This window comes from Megalobrama amblycephala, linkage group LG11 (assembly GCF_018812025.1).
Source record: "Megalobrama amblycephala isolate DHTTF-2021 linkage group LG11, ASM1881202v1, whole genome shotgun sequence".
NCBI lineage: Eukaryota > Metazoa > Chordata > Actinopteri > Cypriniformes > Xenocyprididae > Megalobrama > Megalobrama amblycephala.
This window is the reverse complement of record NC_063054.1, coordinates 5,446,293-5,468,295: the sequence shown is the minus strand read 5'-3', so window position 1 is coordinate 5,468,295 and position 22,003 is coordinate 5,446,293. Positions and strand designations below refer to the sequence as shown.

At 33.3% G+C, this 22,003-nt stretch overlaps 1 protein-coding gene across 2 annotated transcripts; it reads right to left on the bottom strand.

Moving 5' to 3' along the window:
• Window positions 1–23: 23 nt before the first annotated feature.
• Window positions 24–22,003, bottom strand: sytl3 (synaptotagmin-like 3). 2 transcript variants are annotated; one of them, XM_048208432.1, is made up of 16 exons: window positions 21,910–22,003; window positions 16,255–16,411; window positions 15,930–16,145; window positions 14,978–15,045; window positions 12,417–12,468; window positions 12,253–12,319; window positions 11,865–11,937; window positions 10,820–10,938; window positions 8,025–8,156; window positions 7,608–7,774; window positions 7,375–7,474; window positions 4,486–4,656; window positions 2,124–2,223; window positions 1,836–1,926; window positions 1,158–1,351; window positions 24–402 (listed from the first exon to the last, which is right to left on the bottom strand). In XM_048208432.1, exons 1-16 carry the CDS (start codon window positions 21,983–21,985, stop codon window positions 308–310), a joined length of 1,878 nt encoding a protein of 625 aa, XP_048064389.1. In that variant the 5' UTR covers window positions 21,986–22,003; the 3' UTR covers window positions 24–307. The 2 variants fall into 2 exon arrangements, with proteins under 2 accessions (XP_048064389.1, XP_048064390.1); XM_048208433.1 differs by having other exon boundaries at window positions 2,124–2,220; window positions 21,910–21,997.

Below are 22,003 nucleotides of genomic sequence, written 5' to 3'. Positions count from 1 at the left end.
TATTTAAGAACAGTATATATAATATTGTACCACATGCCATCTTTGTGGATATATTCAGTTTATTAATTTATGAAATAATTTATATATACATATTACATGAAATAAGAACAAAAATACATCAAAACTGTTCATGTCTGAATAAATAGGATGCAAGAAATAGGAATGAGGCACGTTATCCTTTGTCTTAAGATAAACTGGGCATTACTCCTGCAGGATTCTGTGGCCTTTAAGTTCTTTGTGAGCTTGTAAGCACAACTGTCACATTGCCAGGATCCGTGGGTTGATGGAAAGGATCCACATTCTTCAGTTATGACCTCATGTTTGTGCTGACATCTGCATGAAGTGGAAGAACGAAGTCATGCCACTCTCCTGGCATCTGCTGGAGACGTTGCCATGACGATTCTGTTGAAATAACCAGACAGAGTGACATACAAGCCCATATTTTTGTGTGTGTATGCAGACAGATTATTTTTTAGAGAAGTCTAATGGTGAAAAAAAAAAAAATTCAAATACTGACATCAAACATGATGATATAACTGGAATCTTGATATCATGGAAATGTAATGTACACTGCCAAGCTTGGGGCCAATACATTTTTTAAAAATGTTTTTTGAAAGAAGTCTCATGCTCACCAAGGCTGCATTTATTTGATCAAAAATACTATAAAAACAGTGAAATATTATTAAAACTTTTTTTTTATTATTATATTTTAAATTTTATTTATTCCTGTGATGCAAAGCTTAATTTTCAGCATAATTACTCCAGTCTTCAGTGTCACATGATCCTTCAGAAATCATTCTCATATGCTGATTTGATGTTGAAGAAACATTATCATCAATGTTGAAAACAGCTGTGCTGCTTCATATTTTGTGGAAACTGTTTCTCCAAAATTCTTTGATTAATAGAATGTTCAAAAGAAATAAAAATCTTTTGTAACATCATACCTGTCTTTTTTTTTTTACTGTCAATTTTGATCAATTTAATGCATCCTTGCTGAATAAAGGTTAAAAAAAATTCAGTGACCCCAAACTTTGAACGTAGAGTTCATCATTTTAAATTTGAGTGCCTTTAGGTGATAAAATTTAAATGGTAAATTCCTAGTAATGTCTGTTTTGTGTGTATGTGTGTGTACGTGTGTGTGTATGTGCATGTCTCACCGCCGCCCAGTCGTGCTGATCTTAGTAAACGGTCAGCGAGGCTGAAGGTGTTTTTCTCCCATACGTTGAGCTGCAGTGTGGCTTGCTGGAGCTCCTGACGCGTGACTCTACGAAAGTTTATTTGGAGAGAATCAGCAGTCTTCTTCAGTGGAGTTCTCTGCACCAGCTCTCTATCTCCAGAAAAGCAAAGAATCCTGGGAAGATAACACCCAATTAATGCAACTAACATCAAGTCAAGTGCCATATATGCCTTCAGATGTTCTTGTCAGATAGCAAGTGTTCTTGGCACACACAACCTATATATCTGTGTGGAGAGGAGACAACAGATTCATATCCATTTTTTATACAGTGCCACTCAAAATTTGATGTCAGTAAGATTTTGTTGTTGTTGTTGTTTGACATAAACTTCTATTCCACAAAGATGCATTAAATTAATCAAAAGTGACAGTAAAGAAATTCATAATGTTACAAAAGTTTTTTTTCAGCAATCCTGAAAAAATGTACAACGGTTTTCACAAAAATATTAAGCAGCACAATGTTTCTTGAGCGTCAAATCAGCATATTAGAATGATTTCTGAAGGGTCGTGTGCAGGGAAGTCTGATGTTTTTCAATGTCTAGTTGTAAAAAAATTTCACAACCTTAATATTGTTCTATATATAAGCTTAATATACACTCACCCCTCAATGTAAGCTGTTTTTGACACAGAGAGCAGCTTCCACACATCGGTGATGACGACTTTGAGCTGTCCTGTAGATCCCATTAAAATGTCTGTATAGATAGATTAATTACAATTTGTATTCTGAAATAGGCCTAATATTATATTATTATTATATATTTGATAAGAGTTCAAATACATTCAAAAAAGTATTTATAATCAGCACTGAAAGAAATAGAACAGTCATTCATATTCCCATTCCGTGCTGGCAGAAAATGTCAGTGTCACAGTGTGTAACAGAGTCTCGTACCATCTATATGTGGGGAAGTCTGTGGCAGGAACTGTAGTTGCGCTTTAAGCAGCAGCTCTGAAGTGTACAGCTCTACATCGCCACCCAGTGCATGTCCCTGCTATGAAAGAACAAGCTTTAACATTTGCCTCGTTTCAGATCAGCAGATAGTTTACCTCAGAACATGAGCAGACGTTTGCATGATCATGTTAATTTGTTCCTTGCACAACCAGGCAAAATATTTTACTTCCTTTTACGTACTTGTTTTTGCTGCCATTAAACTTTGCATAGATCACCTTACTTGCACAATATCTGCACTACACACAGATTTGGTTCAACAGATCACTTTTGAAGACCTATGATTACAGTTGGATCAGTTATCCGAGCATCTATGATATTTACTGTTCCTGATCACCTCTCCTGTTACTTGAATGGCTAATAAACATGAATATTTATTTACTTATTGCTTTAATTTATTTTAATTTAATTTAATTTAATTTAGCCTGTTAACTTAGTGTCCTGGTAGCAGGACACTTGGCACACTTTTTTTTTTTATTGCTTTTTTCTCCATCACATATTTTAATCATCATAAATTAGTTATCATTTAAATTCTTAAACTCACAAAATTCATCATGTTTTTAAATTGGACATTGTGTTATCATCGAAATGATAATTTAAAACCTTTTAGCGGGCTCAAATTTTGTGATATCAACTTCAAATTTGGAACACAACTTGGTTAGGCATATGGCTTTGATTTTCTAGCAATTTCTGAGTCCAAATTATTTTGTAAAATATATATTTTGTATAAAATAAAAATGTTTAGTTTAATACATTTGCTTCATAACAAATTTAAATTTTTACTCTTTTGTATTTTTACAGTGCTTTCATTTCTGCAATAATCTGCTGATTAATTTAATTTAATTTAATTTAATTTAATTTAAATTAAGGCCCTAATTTAAGGGCCTAAATAGCAATTTCAAGGAAGAAAAAAAGGAGTAGGATTTACTTTTAAACAATTTTCACTCAGAAATTTAAATTAAATTTCACAAATCTCACAAATAATTACACAGTACAAATACTACATTGAATTGACAATGAAATTTTGCAGTAGAAAGACAAATAATATTTTCTAGTAAAATGTACTGATTTTTGGTGTACTGTAATGTACTGTATTGATAACACTTTATTTAGTGTCCTTGGTACACGTTACATGAGATTTATATATATATATATATATATATATATATATATATATATATATATATATATATATATACACACACAGGGCTCGAAATGAACTTTTTTACTTATTAGCACTGGTGCTCCCAACTTCAAAAAGTTAGGAGCACCAGCAAAAATTTAGGAGCACCACAACTAAAAAGCCTTGTCATTCGCTTGTCCGAATAAAAAAGTTGTTTGTCTGGAAAAAATAGGATTCTTGTGTTGTAAATAGAATTTATTCTTAAGCAATATTCTCATCCGTGTCCACTCAGCTTTGACACTTAAATCTGCATATTTGTGATATTTACTCTGAGGGCTTTTTTTACCTTTATAAAGGGCTTTTTCTTATAATCTTATAATCTTATTAAATGTTTGCTTCATCTTATGCTTCGTCTTTCATTTTAAATTCTTAAATTTGATCAGTAAATACAATTATAATAAGTAAGACACTATAGGGCTGTTACCAGTCAAATTGAAATAATTTACACTTAAAAGTTACAACAGAATTAAATAATGTTATGAGATTTGTTTTAATTTTTTTTTAAATATACAAATAAGAAATGTCGGAAAGAATGATACTTTTAAACATGAAACTAAACCACCAGTAGGTGGTGGCAGGTGACCGCCTTAAGGAGTGAGTCATTGAGTCATTCATTCAAACGATTTCGTTTAAATGGATGATTCATTCAAGAATGAGGCAGTTGTTTATGAATGGGTCATTGAATTTGACTCAACTGATTTGTTCAAAATGCTGAATCGTTTAGTAATGAAAACTGTAGGCCTACTCTTGGTCATTGTAATGTTGCTTAACTGTATAATATGTTTTAAATATAAAATCTTAACTGTTATTGTTGAGCCCTGTAGTGTTGTTTTCATCATCTCTCTTCAGCTCTTTATATTTTGCGCGATAGTTAGCTCCCTGTCACGTGACAATGGAGCACTGTGAAAGGGAGTGAATGACTTCTAATATTAACCAAACTAAAATCTGCTTTAAACATATATATATATATATATATATATATATATATATATATATATATATATATATATATATATATATACAGTATATGGCCTAAGTTGAAGATAGTGCACAATTTGCCCAGTAGAAAGCAATTAATTTTGTAATGCTGTAATGAGATCAGATGAGTTTCATTGATCTTACCTTTGGACCGAGTGTGTTCCAGACAGAGCACTGAGTGTCTGTGCTCTCCAGACACAAGTCTGCCAGACGGACGAGTGTCTCGCCCAGAAAGAGCTTCCGCTTGAGTCCCCTGGAGTGCCACACTGAGGCCTGAACTACACTGCTGACCAGCTGCTCACGGTCAACCACACACTGCAAACACAACACATGCATGACCACTGCTCTGACAATCTCCACTGTTAAACGTGCTACAAATAAGTCATTAGAAACATTGATAGCTAGTTAGACCACAGCCAAATTAAATGTAAAATGATTTAATGCATGATAAAAAATTTAGTTAAATGTTACAATTAAATAGTAAATAATTTTGCGTCTTTTACATTTAAATTTACTAATGTAACAACCAATGAGAACAATGAACTGCAATACTGTCCGTTTGACACAAGATGGATGACAACAAATCATTTAGAGCAATATATATATATACATACTTTATATATACAGTACAGTCCAAAGGTTTGGAACCACTAAGATTTTTAATGTTTTTAAAAGAAGTTTCGTCTGCTCACCAAGGCTACATTTATTTAATTAAAAATACAGTAAAAAACAGTAATATTGTGAAATATTATTACAATTTAAAATAACTGTGTACTATTTAAATATATTTGACAAAGTAATTTATTCCTGTGATGCAAAGCTGAATTTTCAGCATCGTTACTCCAGTCTTCAGTGTCACATGATCCTTCAGAAATCATTCTAATATGCTGATCTGCTGCTCAATAAACATTTATGTTTATTTTCAATGTTGAAAACAGTTTATCTGTATTTACACTACCGTTCAAAAGTTTGGGGTCAGTAAGAATTTTTATTTTTATTTTTTTGAAAAGAAATTAAAGAAATGAATACTTTTATTCAGCAAGGATGCATTAAATCAATCAAAAGTGGCAGTAAAGACATTTATAATGTTACAAAAGATTAGATTTCAGATAAACACTGTTCTTTTGAACTTTCTATTCATCAAATAATCCTGAAAAAAATATTGTACACAAATATTTTGAACAATTGTACACATTAAATGTTTCTTGAGCAGCAGATCAGCATATTAGAATGATTTCTGAAGGATCATGTGACACTGAAGACTGGAGTAATGATGCTGAAAATTCAGCTTTGCCATCACAGGAATAAATTACTTTGTGAAATATATTCAAATAGAAAACAGTTATTTTAAATTGTAATAATATTTCACAATATTACTGTTTTTACTGTATTTTTAATTAAATAAATGTAGCCTTGGTGAGCAGACGAAACTTCTTTTAAAAACATAAAAAATCTTAGTGGTTCCAAACTTTTGGACTGTACTGATATATATATATATATATACATATATATATATATATATATATATATATATATATATATATATATATATATATATATATATATATATATATATATATACACACATACATATACAGTTGCAAGAAAAAGTATGTGAACCATATTGCAGAATCTGTGAAAATGTGCAAAATTTTAACAAAATAAGATAATACAAAATGCATGTTATTTTTTATTTAAGTACTGTCCTGAGTAAGATATTTTACATAGAAGATGTTTACATATAATCCATAAGACAAAAAATAGCTGAATTTATTAAAATGACCCAGTTCAAAGGTTTGTGAACCATTGATTCTCAATACTGTGTGGTTACCTGGATAATCTATGACTGTATGTTTGTTTTGTGATGGTTCTTCATGAGTCTCTTGTTTGTTCTGAACCGTTAAACTGAGCTCTGTTCTTCAGAAAGAAATCTACAGGTCCCAAAAATTATTCAGTTTTCCATCATCTTTTGCACATTTGAACCCTTTCCAACAGTGACTGAATGATTTTTAGATCCGTCTTTTCACACTGAGGACAACTGAGGAACTCAAACACAACTATTAAAAAACAGGTTCAAACATTCACTGATGCTCCAGAAGGAAACACAATACATTAAGAGTTGGGGGGTGAAAACTTTTGAACAGGATGAAGAGGTCCAAATTTTTCTTATTTCGCTTGAATATCTTTTTTTTTTTTTTTTTTTTCATTTAGCACTACCCTTCAGAAGAAGCAGAAGATACTTGCATGTTTCTCGGAAGACAAATTAAATACAATTTACCTTGATCTCCAAATTCCAAATGTTTTCACCCCCCATCTATTAATGCATCATGTTTTTTTTTTTGTTTTGTTTTTTTTTTCTGGAGCATCAGTAAATGTCTGAACCTTTTTTAATAGTTGTGTGTGAGTTCCTCAGTTGTCCTCAGTGTGAAAAGACGGATCTCAAAATCATTCAGTCACTGCTGGAAAGGGTTCAAATATGCAAAAAAATGCTGGAAAACTGAAGAATCTGCAGGACCTGGAGATTTTTTCTGAAGAAGAGAGTTCAGTTTAACTGCTCAGGACAAACAAGAGACTCATGAAGAACCATCACAAAACAAAACAAAACAAAAAAAAGCAGTCGTGGATCATCAGGTAACCACACACAGTATTAAGAATCAATCAATTTTTTTGTCTTGTGGATTATATGTAAACATCTTTTATGTAAAATATCTTACTCAGGACAGTACTAAATAAAAAATAACATGCATTTTGTATTATCTCCCTTATTTTGTTAAAATTATTAACATTTTCACAGATTCTGCAAGTGGTTCACATACTTTTTCTTGCAACTGTATATATAAACTTAACATATTAATACATGTACTAAAACAACTAAAATGGAAATACAAAATAATGAAAACAATTGGCATATTTAAAACAAGAACTATAAAAATAGAAACTAATTCAAATAATAAATCTATTGATACTAAAATAACACCCTAATTGTTGATGTTGTTCAAAGTTCACCAGTAACTTCATCTTGTAAATACTTACGGTAAACGTTTCATTGTAAACCGGGTTATTTCCCCTCTTGATTGCTGTTTTCATCTTATAACTGTGATATTTCTTTGGAAGCAAACGGACCTTTACGTACCTGTTTGTTCAGAAAGAAACAACATTTCTTATCAGGCCGACTGTATATGAGCAAAATATGTCATAGCAACAAAGTTCTTCTAACATTTTTGAAACAAGTCTGAAACAAAGTAGTAAGTCAGCAAACAACTTACGGACGACATTTCTTCTTCGTATCTCCAATCATCAGATTTTTGCAGGCTTTGATAGTTATCTCCAAACAGGACGTCCTGTTGTTGTACCCAAAAGCAACTTCTATTTCTCCAGTCACACTAGTGTTTTCAAAGAACCCACAATCCATTCCTGTGCTGCTGTTGCTGTCCTGTACAAAACATGTTTTGGAATGAATTCATTTTTTTTTTTTTTAATCCTACGATGATACATAAAGTTGTAAGAGATAATTAATGTGGCAAACATTACTTTTCAATGTTAGCCTGTAATATATTTAACGTCGATGCCATAAAAGGCTATCTTGCAGATTTTTGCAGACCTCAGGCAATCTGCTGAAAGCTCTGCGCTTAGCAGTTATCTGATTACACAGAAATCTGATTAAATATTGCATGAATACACACCCTCTGCTCATCGCTGTAAGCGGATGTATATGAAACATCGTCATCTGTTAGGCAAATTGTACTTGCTGAAGCGTACTGCTCCGCTGCTTTGGTGTCCTGGGAAAGATCGGGAAGACTTGGAGCTTTGGACAGCTGTGAGGGAACAAAATCAATTAGGACGTCACATTAATGCTAAACATCTAGTCAATGCCATTAGTTGTGAAGTGAATTGAAAAAACCTCTGAACATTTGAGAGAAGCAATGGCATAGAGTTTAGTAGGGCCGCTAGGGACACATCCCTACCGATATTCAGTGACTACTCAAATGTCCCTAGCAATAATTTTGATCAAAAAATAAAATAACCACTGTTGTTATAATTTTGGACGCATCTGAAATGGGTCATATCATTCTCCGACAGCAGTCTTTCAAGGACATGCGTTTAGTGCATGGACAGAGAAAGTTAAACAAAGTTGAATGATAAAGATTAAAGTTTATCTGTCAATCAGATGCATGTGAATATTGTGTTCGCTTCTACAGCAAGACTAACAGTTGTTCTCTTTCACAATCATCATTGCTTCAGTTCATTTTTTATATTAAAATAAAGTGATGCACAGAGTCATCAAGAGCACTCTGACCCCCCGAAAACAGTGTAATTTATAGTAAGTGCGCTACATATTATAAAGAGTATTACATATACATTAAAAATCTTTTTAATTTATTTATTTATTTGTTTGTTTGTCCCCACCAATGTCAAAATCAAACCTACACTCTTGGAAAGAAGTCTCTTATGCTCACCAACAAGGCTGCATTTTTTATTTATTTATCAAAATACAGTAAAACAGTAATATTGTGAAATATTATTACAATTTAAAGGTGATAGAGAGGATTTTTTCGTCGACTGAGAATCCAAAGACTGTTACTGAGTTTTTGAAATGAGCGCATGCGTCAGAACAGCCCCCCTCCTTCACAGCTCATTTCAAAGGAACGCCTCCCGAAACTCGTGCACGAGTATTGGAAAACGAGTGTTTACCACCGGCATTCGCTGTGTCGTGTTTTTTGGATTCATTACGTCGGACTCACCGCAGGTAACTCATAATCTGCACTTGTTATTCCTGTCTCCTGACAAAAACATTGCATGCGGCGCCTGTGGAGTGTGGAAAGTTACTGGAGCGCGCAGCCGTGCACGTCTCGCACAAGGAACGTCACGGCAGTGATTGACAAGCCAGAGGGCCAATCGTTTACGCGATGATCGGCTGATGTTTTTAAGGCCCTACCTCGTGCACAGATGATGTATATTAATATTATTACTTTCAGTGCACCTAATAAATAGTCTTTTATCAGTTAGTAAAGACAGTTTCAAGTAATATTGCAAAAATGTATAAAACAAAACATCCTCTTTAGCACCTTTAAAAGAACTGTTTTCTATTTTAATATTTTTTTAGAATGTAATTTATTCCTGTGATGGTTAAGCTGAATTTTCAGCATCATTGTTCCAGTCTTCAGTGTCACATGATCCTTCAGAAATCATTTTAATATGCTGATTTGAGGCTCAAGAAAGATTTCTTAGTGTTATCAATGTTGAAAACAGTTGTGCTGCTCAATATTTTTAGGGAAACATAATATTTTATGGAAACGTGATAAAATAACATTCAAACGTTTGGGTAAGTTAGATTAAAAAAGAAAGAAATGAATACTAAAAAAAGAAATTAATACTTTTATTCAGTGATAGTAAAGACATTTATAATGTTATAAAATAAAATATGTTTTAAGTTAACCCTATAATGCATTCGGGTCTGTTTTGCCCCAGAAGAGGTAAATAATCCATCGTTTTTAGTATGAAAATACATATCATTTATTTTATTATTATTATTATTATTTATTTATTTTTTTCAGATTTTGAAGAAATGTAAGAGATATAACCATTTAAACTAAATTGTTACCCCTTTTGCATTTTGTCCGTTTTGACCTGAAAGTGAACTGTGGCTTTACACGTGAAATTGTGCTGATTTTCTTCTTTTTTAACAAATTCTGTTCTTTCGATCTTTCTGTTCATCAAAGAATTCTGGAAAAGTTTCAACAAAAATATTAAGAAGCTAAATAGTTTTCAACATTGATAACAGTAAGAACCATTATTAATAATTGAGCACTAACAATAATGACTGAGCACCAAATGATTTCTGAAGGATCATGTGACATTGAAGACTGGAGTAATGATGTTGAAAATTCAGATTTGCATCACGGAATAAATTACATTTTAAAATATATTTGATCAAACTACTGCAGCCTTGCTAAGCATAAGAAAATTCTTTTAAAAGTTCAAAAGTTTCTTTCAATTCATTTTACAACTAGGAATGACATTGAAGACAAGAAGAAAATTAATTACTTAGTCTTAAATTTAGATCTTTGTTTAGAGGCCAGAGAACTGTCAACACTGATCTGATTTCAGCTGAATAATGACTGTTTACTATTGTCTTTTCATAGCTGCTTTACAGCAGAATTAAACTGTTTGCATCATTGAATCATTTTCCTATTTATCACTGTAAAACTGCTTTGAAACAACCTGTATTGTATAAAGCGATATATAAATAAAGCTGACTTGACATCAACAGCAATGAAGGATGACACCATTCACTCTTCATGACATTCAACCATTACTGGCAGCTTATGTGAACATTTGAGGTGAATTGGCCACAACCCACATGACATTGTGTATAGATCATTCTATTTGTCAGTAATTCAATTCAATATTTAAAGAAAGAAAGAAAGAAAGAAAGAAAGAAAGAAAGAAAAAGAAAGAAAGAAAGAACGGCTCTTACATTGAAGGCTTTGTCGAGGGCACCCATTGATAGGCTCTTGCGCCTTGTGTTCATGCGTCCGTAATCCACAGTCAGCTGACCTGCTTCCTCACTCAAATCATTCTGAGACTTGGAGAGCTCTAGCATCAGGAAAAGACAAAATAATCTGGATCAGGCTGTTGTAGACACTCTTGGAGAGTTATTACAATGTTATTACAATTAGAAGGTTTGGTAACACTTTATTTTACAGTGTCATTGTTACATATATTACATGTAGTTACTACAGTAATAACTATAAATGATGCATTATTACATGCAACTAACCCTAACCCTAAACCAAACCAAACCAAACCCTAAACCTAGCCCTATAGTGAGTACATGTAGTTACTTAATATTACTCAGTACTTAAATGTATAATTACAGTGTAACAAAGACACCTTAAAATAAAGGGTTACACTTTATTTTAAGGTGTCAGTATTACAGTGTAAATATACATTTAAGTACTGAGTAATAATTGTTACCTGCATGTACTTACTATAGGTTTAGTGTTAGGGTGAGGGTTTGTTTTAGGGTTAGTTGCATGTAATTATGCATAATTTCTAGTTATTACTACAGTAACTATATGTAACGTGTAACAATGACATTGTAAAATAAAGTGTTACCAAATAAAAGTAGGGCTGCACAACGATTAATCGCGATTAATCGTTTGCAAAATAAAAGTCTGTGTTATGTAATAGTGTGTGTTCTGTGTATAATAATTATGTATATATAAATACATGAACATACATGTATATATTTAAGAAAAAAAATTATATTTATATATAAAATATTTATATTTATATGTAATATAAAATATATATAAATATGTATATTTATTTATAAATGTATATATTTCTTAAATTTATACATGTATGTGTGTGTATTTATATATACATAATTATTATACACAGAACACACATATATATTACGTAACACAGACTTTTATTTTGCAAACGATTAATCGCGATTAATTGTTGTGCAGCCCTAAAATAAAGTGTAACCAAAGGTTCTAGTTTTGTTCTCTTACTTTTTATGTGAGCACTGACCGACATCATAAGGTTCTCCATAGATTTAGTAAATGGCTTTGATGTTTTGAGATCCTATATACAATGACACACACACACACACACACACACACGCATATTATAAGGTGATGAAAAAACATATAGAAATATTCCCCCGGTTTCACAGACAAGGCTTAAGTCTAGTCCAAGACTAAAATTTTCAATGACAAATCTTAAAATAAATCAGTGCCAATGTTTTGTCTCAAGATGCACAGCAGTAATGCTTTTTTCTAAGGCATGTTTATTAAAGCTACTTAAATGTCCAAATTGAACTAAGGCCTAATCCTGGCTTAATCTAAGCCCTGTCTGTGAAACCAGGCCATTATTTCTTAAAGATATTATTCTTTTCACCTCCACTCTGTTGAATGATGGCACTTCTTTGAAGGGAGGAGGAGTTGGAGGCACGACTGCAATGAAGCTAAAACAAAATAACATAACACTTTAAAATGATTGATTAAAAGTTATGGTGGTTATTATAATGTTCTCTTAAAGGTTTTTAGTTAAAAGTCTCCAACCTGAGCTGTTGATAAGACTGTAATAGTTTGTCTCCAGTGGTCTCATGATTTTCTAAAACCAACACAAAAAGACAGCAAACACGTATTAAAATTGACATTTCATATGGATAGTATCAAGTTTATTTCAACACACAAATAATCAAGTACATGTTGTGTTGTAAATGTAGATTACATATATTTATAGTACATCAGGGATTCCCAAACTTTCTTGTTTACCTGATGTACATGTCTTGATAAGTTAATATTTTAAGAATTTAACAAATATTTTATATGTTCACAGCTCTCTGAAATATTATGGGCAGTTGTGGCCTAATGGTTTAAGAGTCGGACTTGTAACCCGAAGGTCACAGGTCTCGAGTCCCAGTATTGACAGGAAATGTAGGTGGGGGGAGTGAATGAACAGCACTCTCTTCCACTCCCATTACCCACAACTGAGGTGAGAAAGACACCTAGCCCCCAATCACTCCCAGTGCGCCGCAGCAAAATAACTGCCCACGGTGAGTTCACAGTGTGTGTGTGTGTGCACTTGGATGGGTGAAACGCAGAGCACAAATTCCCAGTAAAGAATTTTTTTCTTAACTTTTTTTCTTTTTTTTTTTCAGTTTTATTTTAAAGGGTTAGTTCACCCAAAAATGAAAATTATGTCATTAATGACTCACCCTCATGTCTTTCCAAACCCATAAGACCTCCGTTCATCTTCGGAACACAGTTTAAGATATTTTAGATTTAGTCCGAGAGCTTTCTATCCCTCCATTGAAAGTGTATGTACGGTACGGACTTGCATTTTTTTGCTCAGCCATATTTATTTGAACCCGAATACACAGACGAAGAACTAAGAGCGATGGATGAAGCTCCTACACAGCAGCAACCACTGTCACAAGCAGTGACAGTCTTACGGGTTTGGAACGACATGAGGGTGAGTCATTAATGACATAATTTTCACTTTTGGGTGAACTAACCCTTTAAAATTAGCAATATTAACAAACCCCCTCAGTTGTTCTCACAAACCCCAGTTCAGGAAATAATATTGTGTGACCACAGACCACAGCATGACAGCCAGCTATGAGCTGATACTCAGCTAATCCGTAACTCCTCCCACTACCAATTAATCAAGGCATAAGTTAATTCGTAAACTCACTTGGTTTAGTCTGTCGCACGGACATGCATTAAGTCAGCTTTCAGTTCGCACAGACACACGCGCTTACTCATCCTCCATCCCCAATTCCTCCTTATGCAGGCATATGATCGCTTAGTTGCTTGTCCAAGGAAATATATATGTGACCCTTGACCACAAAACCAGTCATAAGTCACACGGGTATATTTGTAGCAATAGCTGACAATACATTGTATGGGTCAAAATTATCGATTTTTCTTTTATGCCAAAAATCATTAGGATATTAAGTAAAGATCATGTTCCATGAAGATATTTTGTAAAATTCCTACCGTAAATACACAGCAAAATCCCCAGAGTTAAATCAACTCTGCTCGGATTACATATGGTCCCTCTCTATATAGTGTTAAAGTAAAACTGAAGCAGAGTTAAAGTTAATTAGATAATTAAGTGATTAAGTTATGATTTAGCATTAGTGATGAACACCTGCTGTTAACAAGCAGAATCACTGAAGAGAAACACAATAACTACAAATGACTTCCAGCCACAGCCTTAGATGAAATCAACTGAAGAGAAAAGACATTAAATCTCTCAAGATCTGAATAAACAGCTCTACAAACAGCAACTCTGGTTGAGTGTTATTTTAATACTACGTAGAGAGGGACCATATGTTCTCTAAGCAGAGTTGATTTAACTCTGGGGATTTTGCTGTGTGTATATATATATATATATATATATATATATATATATATATATATATATATATATATATATATATATATATAAAATATTTTTGTGAGTGAATATGTATTGCTAAGGACTTCATTTGGACAACTTTAAAGGCAATTTTCTCAATATTTTGATTTTTTTGCACCCTCAGATTCCAGATTTTCAAATAGTTGTATCTCGGCCAAATATGTCCTATCCTAAAACCACACATCAATGGAAAGCTTAGTTATTCAGCTTGATGTATAAATCTCAATTTCAAAAAATTGACCCTCATGACTGGTTTTGTGGTCCATCGTCACATATTTCTATCCTGCTCAGTATTTCATTTCAGCACTTGTATTACTTCCTCATTGAAATATGTAACTGTTGCTTCTAAAAATTCTGGTTAATTGCCTTAGGCTTCAGGGGGGTTCACAAACCTCAGCAAGGTTTGCTTTTGGGCAACTCAAAAGCTGAACCCTTCAGAGCAAAGCCTGCCACCAAATAACATTTAGAGCCTCTACAATAATCTTAACCAAACAGAGTGGTCCTGACTGAAATAGGCATAAATGTAAAGTTAGCAGGCATTTATCACAAAATAATGACCCTTGTGACACAGAGGTCTTGTGACATTCCAGTGAGCCTTGAATAAAAGTGTTCAGTGGTGCATATTTAAAGTGTAAATTTAGTTTGTTCAACACAGTAATTGTTCCTAACCATTAGCTAATGGAAGTAAACTAACCTTTGACATCCGGAAATTTCTTTGCTTGCTGCTCCAGAAACCATTCCCCAGATTTGATCTTAAATTCCCTGAAAAAAAAAAAAAAAAAAAAATCACTCATAATTACTCGATTTCATTTATCCTTATGTCATATATCTAAAGCTTTGGTAACACTTTATAATAAGGTTTCGTTTGTTAATATTAGTTAACTACATTAGTTAACGTGAACTAACAATACTCAATACTTGTTAATCTCCAAATTCATACTTAAAACTGTTAACATTAGTTAATGCACTGTGAACTAACATGAACATGAACATTTTATTAACTAACATTAACAAAGGTTAGTGGAACACTAAAGATCTTAATCCCAGGATTTTCATGTTCATAGAAGGCATGACGTCATCCGACTCGAAGCAAGTTGTTACCAGTAGATGCGCTAGAATTCGTAAGAACTGATAAGGAACGCTACACTTACGTCAGGTGCATAGGGGAATTTCTACCACAATATCATCATACCTTTAACCTACTCTGTAAAGCTACATTCTTTGTGGTGCATAAAGTTTGTAGCTTAATATGTCAAATGTGCCAAATGTGACTTTGTGACTGTATTTAACTAAAATGTTGCTATAGTAGCCTAACATGAATGCTAGAAAGCCTATGCAATTGGAAATTGTGATTTTTAAAAAAAATAGTTAGTCATTAAAATTAATTTTCTTATTCATCTTGACTGAGAGGGCAGGACAGTCCGGGTGAGGGGGCAACAATCCTCCCACCCTCCCATGGCGCCGGTGTTGTGCCAAATTCTTACCCCCTCCAGAGTAGGATTAGGTGTGGGGGTGGGATTAGGCAGTCAGGTAGTGGCTTCAACGAGGGGGGTAATAATTTGGCACAACCCCAGCCCTGTGCATAACACATTTTACATAGATTCAAAGGTTTTATTATAAACTCTTCAACGATGTATTGTTTTTACCTGAAAGCATGACACATTGTGCACTTCCACTCTCTTGCAGACCGGACAACCCGACAGCGGTTACAGATGCGGTGACTGCATCCACAGCACACAGAACCACAGTCCCAGAACTTTCCTAGATGTCGCTGACATCGTGCACATGATCTCTGACCATATGGACGCGTAATGGTTTTGGCACCCTGTCGATAGATACCTTGAAGTTCTACCTTTAGCCTCCTAAAACAAATTAGTTTGAAATTTTATTTTTCATTGTACAATGGATTTATATATATTTTTTGAACACCAACAAAATAAATACAAGAACATTCTAGGAACATTTTCGGACCTGATTCTGTCTGCTTCAATGGTTCGAAGTGCTTTGTCTCTCTGAAGAACCTCCAGGACTCGTTGTCTCTCCAAAGCCTGGAACAACCCGAGATCCATAGGGCAGAAGTGACTGTATCTGATATCCCAGTTTTCCTCTTCAAGTTTCATTTCATATTCTGAAAAATTGTTCAATGACCAATATGTTGTGATATTTTTTTTTGGCTTTCCATCAATTAAAGTGTTAAATAAATATACAATAATGTGTACAATTAATAAAATTGATTTTATATTAAACAAACGCTATATTAACGCTATATTAACGCTATATTAAACAAAAAAAACATGTTTTTGTGAGTTCGCAGTAAGTGCAGCCCATGATGCTACTAACCTATTCTCATGAGAAAACATAACAATTTTACTAGTTGGCAATTTCATATGAATCTGTACAATATAATTCATGTGAAAACATAAAAAAGCATGGTCCATCACTAAACCTAAAGCTCAGTTGGGCGTATGAGTACATGCAGCACAAAATTAGTTTGAGTAAATATACGGAAGAGGATTAGGGCCAAGCAATAATAAAAAAATAAAACCATCTCGAGATTAAAGTTGTTAAATTTCGAGAAAAAACTCGTTAAATTTTGAGAAAAAAAGTCAAAATAAAATGTTGAGAATAAAGTCATTAAATTACGAGAAAAAAGTCGTTAAAATATGAGAACAAATTCGTAATTTAATGAATTTGTTCTCGTAATTTAACAACTTTTTTCTCATAATTTAATGACTCTATTCTCAACATTTTATCTCAACTTTTTTTTCTAAATTTAACGAGTTTTTTTCTCGTAAATTAACGAGTTTATTCTCAACATTTTATCTCAACTTTTTTTTCTAAATTTAACGAGTTTTTTTCTCGTAAATTAACGAGTTTATTCTCAACATTTTATCTCAGCCTTTTTCTCGAAATTTAACGAGTTTTTTCTCGTAATTTTACGAGTTTATTCTCAACATTTTATCTCGGCCTTTTTCTTGAAATTTAACAAGTTTTTTCTCGTAATTTAACGACTTTATTCTCAACATTTTATTTCGACATTTTTCTCGAAATTTAACGAGTTTTTCTCGTAATTTAATGAGTTTATTCTCAACATTTTATCTCGGCCTTTTTCTCGAAATTTAACGAGTTTTTTCTCGTAATTTTACGAGTTTATTCTCAACATTTTATCTCGGCCTTTTTCTTGAAATTTAACAAGTTTTTTCTCGTAATTTAATGACTTTATTCTCAACATTTTATTTCGACATTTTTCTCGAAATGTAACGATTTTTTTCTCGTAATTTAATGAGTTTATTCTCAACATTTTATCTCAGCCTTTTTCTCGAAATTTAACGAGTTTTTCTCGTAATTTTACGAGTTTATTCTCAACATTTTATCTCGGCCTTTTTCTTGAAATTTAACAAGTTTTTTCTCGTAATTTAATGACTTTACTCTCAACATTTTATTTCGACATTTTTCTCGAAATTTAACAAGTTTTTTCTCAAAATGTAACAACTTTAATCTCGAGATGGTTTTATTTTTTTATTATTGCTTGGCCCTAATCCTCTTCCGTATAAATAAGACAGAGCAAAACAGAACATGTGGTATTTTTTAACAGTGGAACTGTTATTAAATAAACACACCATCTTAAAGGGATAGTTCACCCAAAAATTAAAATTCTGTCATAATTTACTCAGCCTCTGGTTCCATGTTCCAAACCTGTATACATTTCTTTGTTCTGTTGAACACAAAGGAAGATATTTTGAAGAATGTGGGAAACTGAACAGTTCTGGGGAACCATTGACTTCCATAGTATTTTTTTTGTAAGTCAATGGTGCCCCAAAGTATCTTCAAAAAATATCTTCCTTTGTGTTCAGCAGAACAAATACATTTATACAGATTTGGAACAACCTGAGGGTGAGTAAATGATGACAGAATTGTCATTTTTGGGTGAACTATACTCCATATGGTTCAAGGCACTGAAAAAACAGCAAGAAGCGACGGACAATATTGTCTGTTTACATAGAACGCATTCTGTGAGATTGTCTACCTTGAATGCACAAACTGAAACTTGACTGCTATCCACTCTATTTTTACCATTAAAAAGCAGGTGTGGCCATTTGTATCTTGAATGTGCAAGGCTTCCGGTGTCACTCGTTTCCAGTTATTTTAGCTATATAACACAGTGCTTGATATTGCAAAGTGGTATTTGTTAGCATTAATTTATTATTGCAGTCATAAACACACTGATGTGTAACGCAAATAGTTTTATCATATACTGCACTTTGTTATTCTTCTAGTTATTTCCGGCTAATCAATCAGAAATCTTGCTAATAGCTTAGTTCTGCATTGCAAAGTAAGTTGTATAGACAAATGATGTTCAATGATATTAGTTAGTTTCAACAAACAGCAGGGTTATACTGACTAAGGCCACTTTTTGTAATATTTATTCAATATTTATTCAAACTTTATTTCATTGGTACTTTTTAGACATTCTACTAACTATATGTAAGAAACTTGGTGACTTCATGTCAACTAACTGTCATTAGACTATTAGTAGACTGTCAGGATATAACACTTTATTTTGATGGTATCAGACATTCTGCTGACTATAAATAACTTTGCAAGTATGTCAACTATTCTACTCAACACCAAACCCTAACCTAAAGGTCATTGCACACTGTGTCCGAAATTCGCATGCGAAACTTTCGCACGTTAAAAAATAAATTCGACCTCACGTTATGTCAATCGCGTTTGCACACTGCCTCCGAAACTTTCGTCCGTCAAAAAAAATATTCGGATCAGGTTCGATTTTCTGCGTTTTTCGCATCCGTGGCACGCATTTTGAGAGACGTTTTGACAATTCAGAGCCACCGTACGCGAACGCAAAAATCCAGAATGCCATCTGACAAGTTGATCCACGTCTTCTACAGCACAAAACAGCAGCACTGAATGACAAACAACGTGAGGAATACAAAGAGACCGAATATAAAGACAGATTGTGCCAGTAGTAAAGCATCAAACAGAGCCACTGACACCCTGAAGTAAACTTTGAAACGCTCGGGATAATCCCGCAGCTCCTTGATGAGGTGAATTCTCCTTTCTCTCTATGCAATCTCGGGATTGAATGGACCCAATATTTCCTCTTTCTTTTTCTCTTTTTAAGAAAAGAGGAGACAACTAATCGTGCTCACTGGTTGAAGACTTCATTTTGTATTGTTTTGCGATTTTTTCGCAACGCATTCATTAATCGGACTCAGTGTGCAAGGTCTCTGTGCGTGACAAATTTTTAGGATTGCGAATACGAAAAAACGAATGCGAAAATTTCGGACTCAGTGTGCAAAGGCCTTTAATAGTTAGTAGAATGTGAAAAGTGGACCATCAAAATAAAATGTAACCACATTCTTCTTCAAAAAATGTATAGGCCTATTCTTCAGCTGGAATGTTCATTTTCTATGAAAACATTCGCAGGTAAACAAAATATGTTTTAAGAATGTTTTGCTAGCATTCCCATTAGGTTATAAAAACGTTATTTCTGAATGTTCTCAAAACGTTTAGTTTTTTTAAATGTTTTTGTGCTAACGTTTTGCGAACATAATTAAAGACAAGATAACCTTGAACGAACATTCTATTAATGTTACTGAAAGAATGTTTGTTCATAACTTTTGAGAGAACGTTGAACGTTAGCCAAAGTTCTAAAAACGTTCCCTGTAAACTGGATTGATTTTTTTTTTATTTTTTTTTTTTTTTTAAGGGAGATAATACAAAATGCATGTTAGTTTTTATGTAGTACTGTCATGAGTAAGATATTTTACATAAAAGATGTTTACATATAATCCACAACACAAAAAACCCTTTACCCTTTACTAAAAAACCCTTTAGTGACTGAATGATTTTGAGATCCGTCTTTTCACACTGAGGGCAACTGAGAGACTCAAACTCAACTTTTAAAAAAGGTTCAAACATTCACTGATGCTCTTCTGGAAACACGATACATTAATAGATGGGGGGTGAAAAAATTTGGAATTTGAAGATCAAGGTAAATTGTATTTAATTTGTCTTCCGGGAAACATGCAAGTATCTTCTGTTGCTTCCGAAGGGCAGTACTAAATTAAAAAAGAAAATGATATTCAAGCGAAATAAGAAAAATTTGGACCTCTTCATCCTGTTCAAAAGTTTTCACCCCCCGGCTCTCAATGCATCGTGTTTCCTTCTGAAGCATCAGTGAATGTTTGAACCTTTTTTAACAGTTGTGTTTGAGTTCCTCAGTTGTCCTCAGTGTGAAAAGATGGATCTCAAAATCATTCAGTCACTGTTGTAAAGGGTTCTAATATTCAAATGGTGGAAAACTGAACAACCATCACACAACAAAACAAAAAAACAGTCGTAGATCATCCAGGTAACCACACACAGTATTAAGAATCAATGGTTCACAAACTTTTGAAATGGGTCATTTTAATAAATTCAACTATTTTTTGTCTTATGGATTATATGTAAACATCTTCTATGTAAAATATCTCACTCAGGACAGTACTAAATAAAAAAATAACATGCATTTTGTATGATCTCTCTTATTTTGCTAAAATTTTGCACATTTTCACAGATTCTGCAAGTGGTTCACATACTTTTTCTTGCAACTGTATATCATAATGTTAACAGATTAACAGCCCTAATTAAAAACACACCAGAAAACATTACATGCATGGTACTGGTAACAAACCAAGAATGTGTGACAATGTGTGAGATGATCCAGCAGGGGTTAAACTGAGTCATTAGACATACATGGACTGCAGAGGAGTGTGGGAAGAGTCTGCTGTCATTTCCCACATTCTTCATAAGCTCATTTACGTGAAGTCACTTCATTGTACTCATATCTGGTGAGCTGCGTTCGTCATGCAATGATGGGGTTATGCGGGAACCCACAACGTCTGGCCTCGATAGCTCAAAGGGCTTTTGCTGCAAGAGCCACTTCCAGGAAAGGTTTATCTAACAAATGCCACATGTATTTATTATATACGTAGTTGTGAGAACAGCTGACAACCTGGTTCACTCAAATCAAATGTCCTTAGTCAGAGGCCTTCTTGACATCTTCTTTATTTCCACAGATATGTATGTGTTTGAATTAACCAAACACTAGACAAAAAACTAAACTGATCCACAGTGACTGGTCCAATTCTTTCTACTGAGCTACAAAAAATCTCTCTGGACCATCACTCAAATTCATTCATTTTTACCCCATAGAGGGGTTTGTATTGCCAAGAATCTCCAAATATGTGTTTTTACTGTTATTATAGTATAAGAGTATTAGAATCAATTAATCTCATGATTTTTTAAAATAATCTTTACGTATAATGAAATATCAATGTTGTCAAATTTAGTAAAATCATTGTCTTTTGCACACATTGTCATTTACAGTCCTAAAAACACATTTTCTTCATGACAAGCCCAAAGTACTAAGGCAGCAATATTATTTAGATCTAACAAAAATAAAATGTTTACTGACATCCATGTACTTCTCTAAAACACTGCATACCTTGCTGCTAATATACGTTATAACTTTACCCGACCTCAATTTTGCAGCTTTGGTAACGCTACTTGTAAAACTACTTGCCACATTCATGTGTTGAGATAAATAGCATGCACGCTTACCTTCCAGCTGGTGTGATGTGACAGCTCGGAGAACTGCAATCTCAACTTTATATGAAGAGACGACGCTGGTCGTCATTTCCACTTCCTTCCTGTT

Bases quoted from the DNA above. Each gene is read 5' to 3' on its own strand.
- sytl3 (XM_048208432.1), bottom strand. From the start codon at position 21,985: ATGACGACCAGCGTCGTCTCTTCATATAAAGTTGAGATTGCAGTTCTC. The intron at 16,146-16,254 runs GTCCGAAAATGT...AATTTGTTTTAG, and splicing joins ATTGAAGCAGACAGAATCAG to GAGGCTAAAGGTAGAACTTC. The intron at 403-1,157 runs GTGAGACATGCA...TTATTTCAACAG, and splicing joins ATCAGCACGACTGGGCGGCG to AATCGTCATGGCAACGTCTC.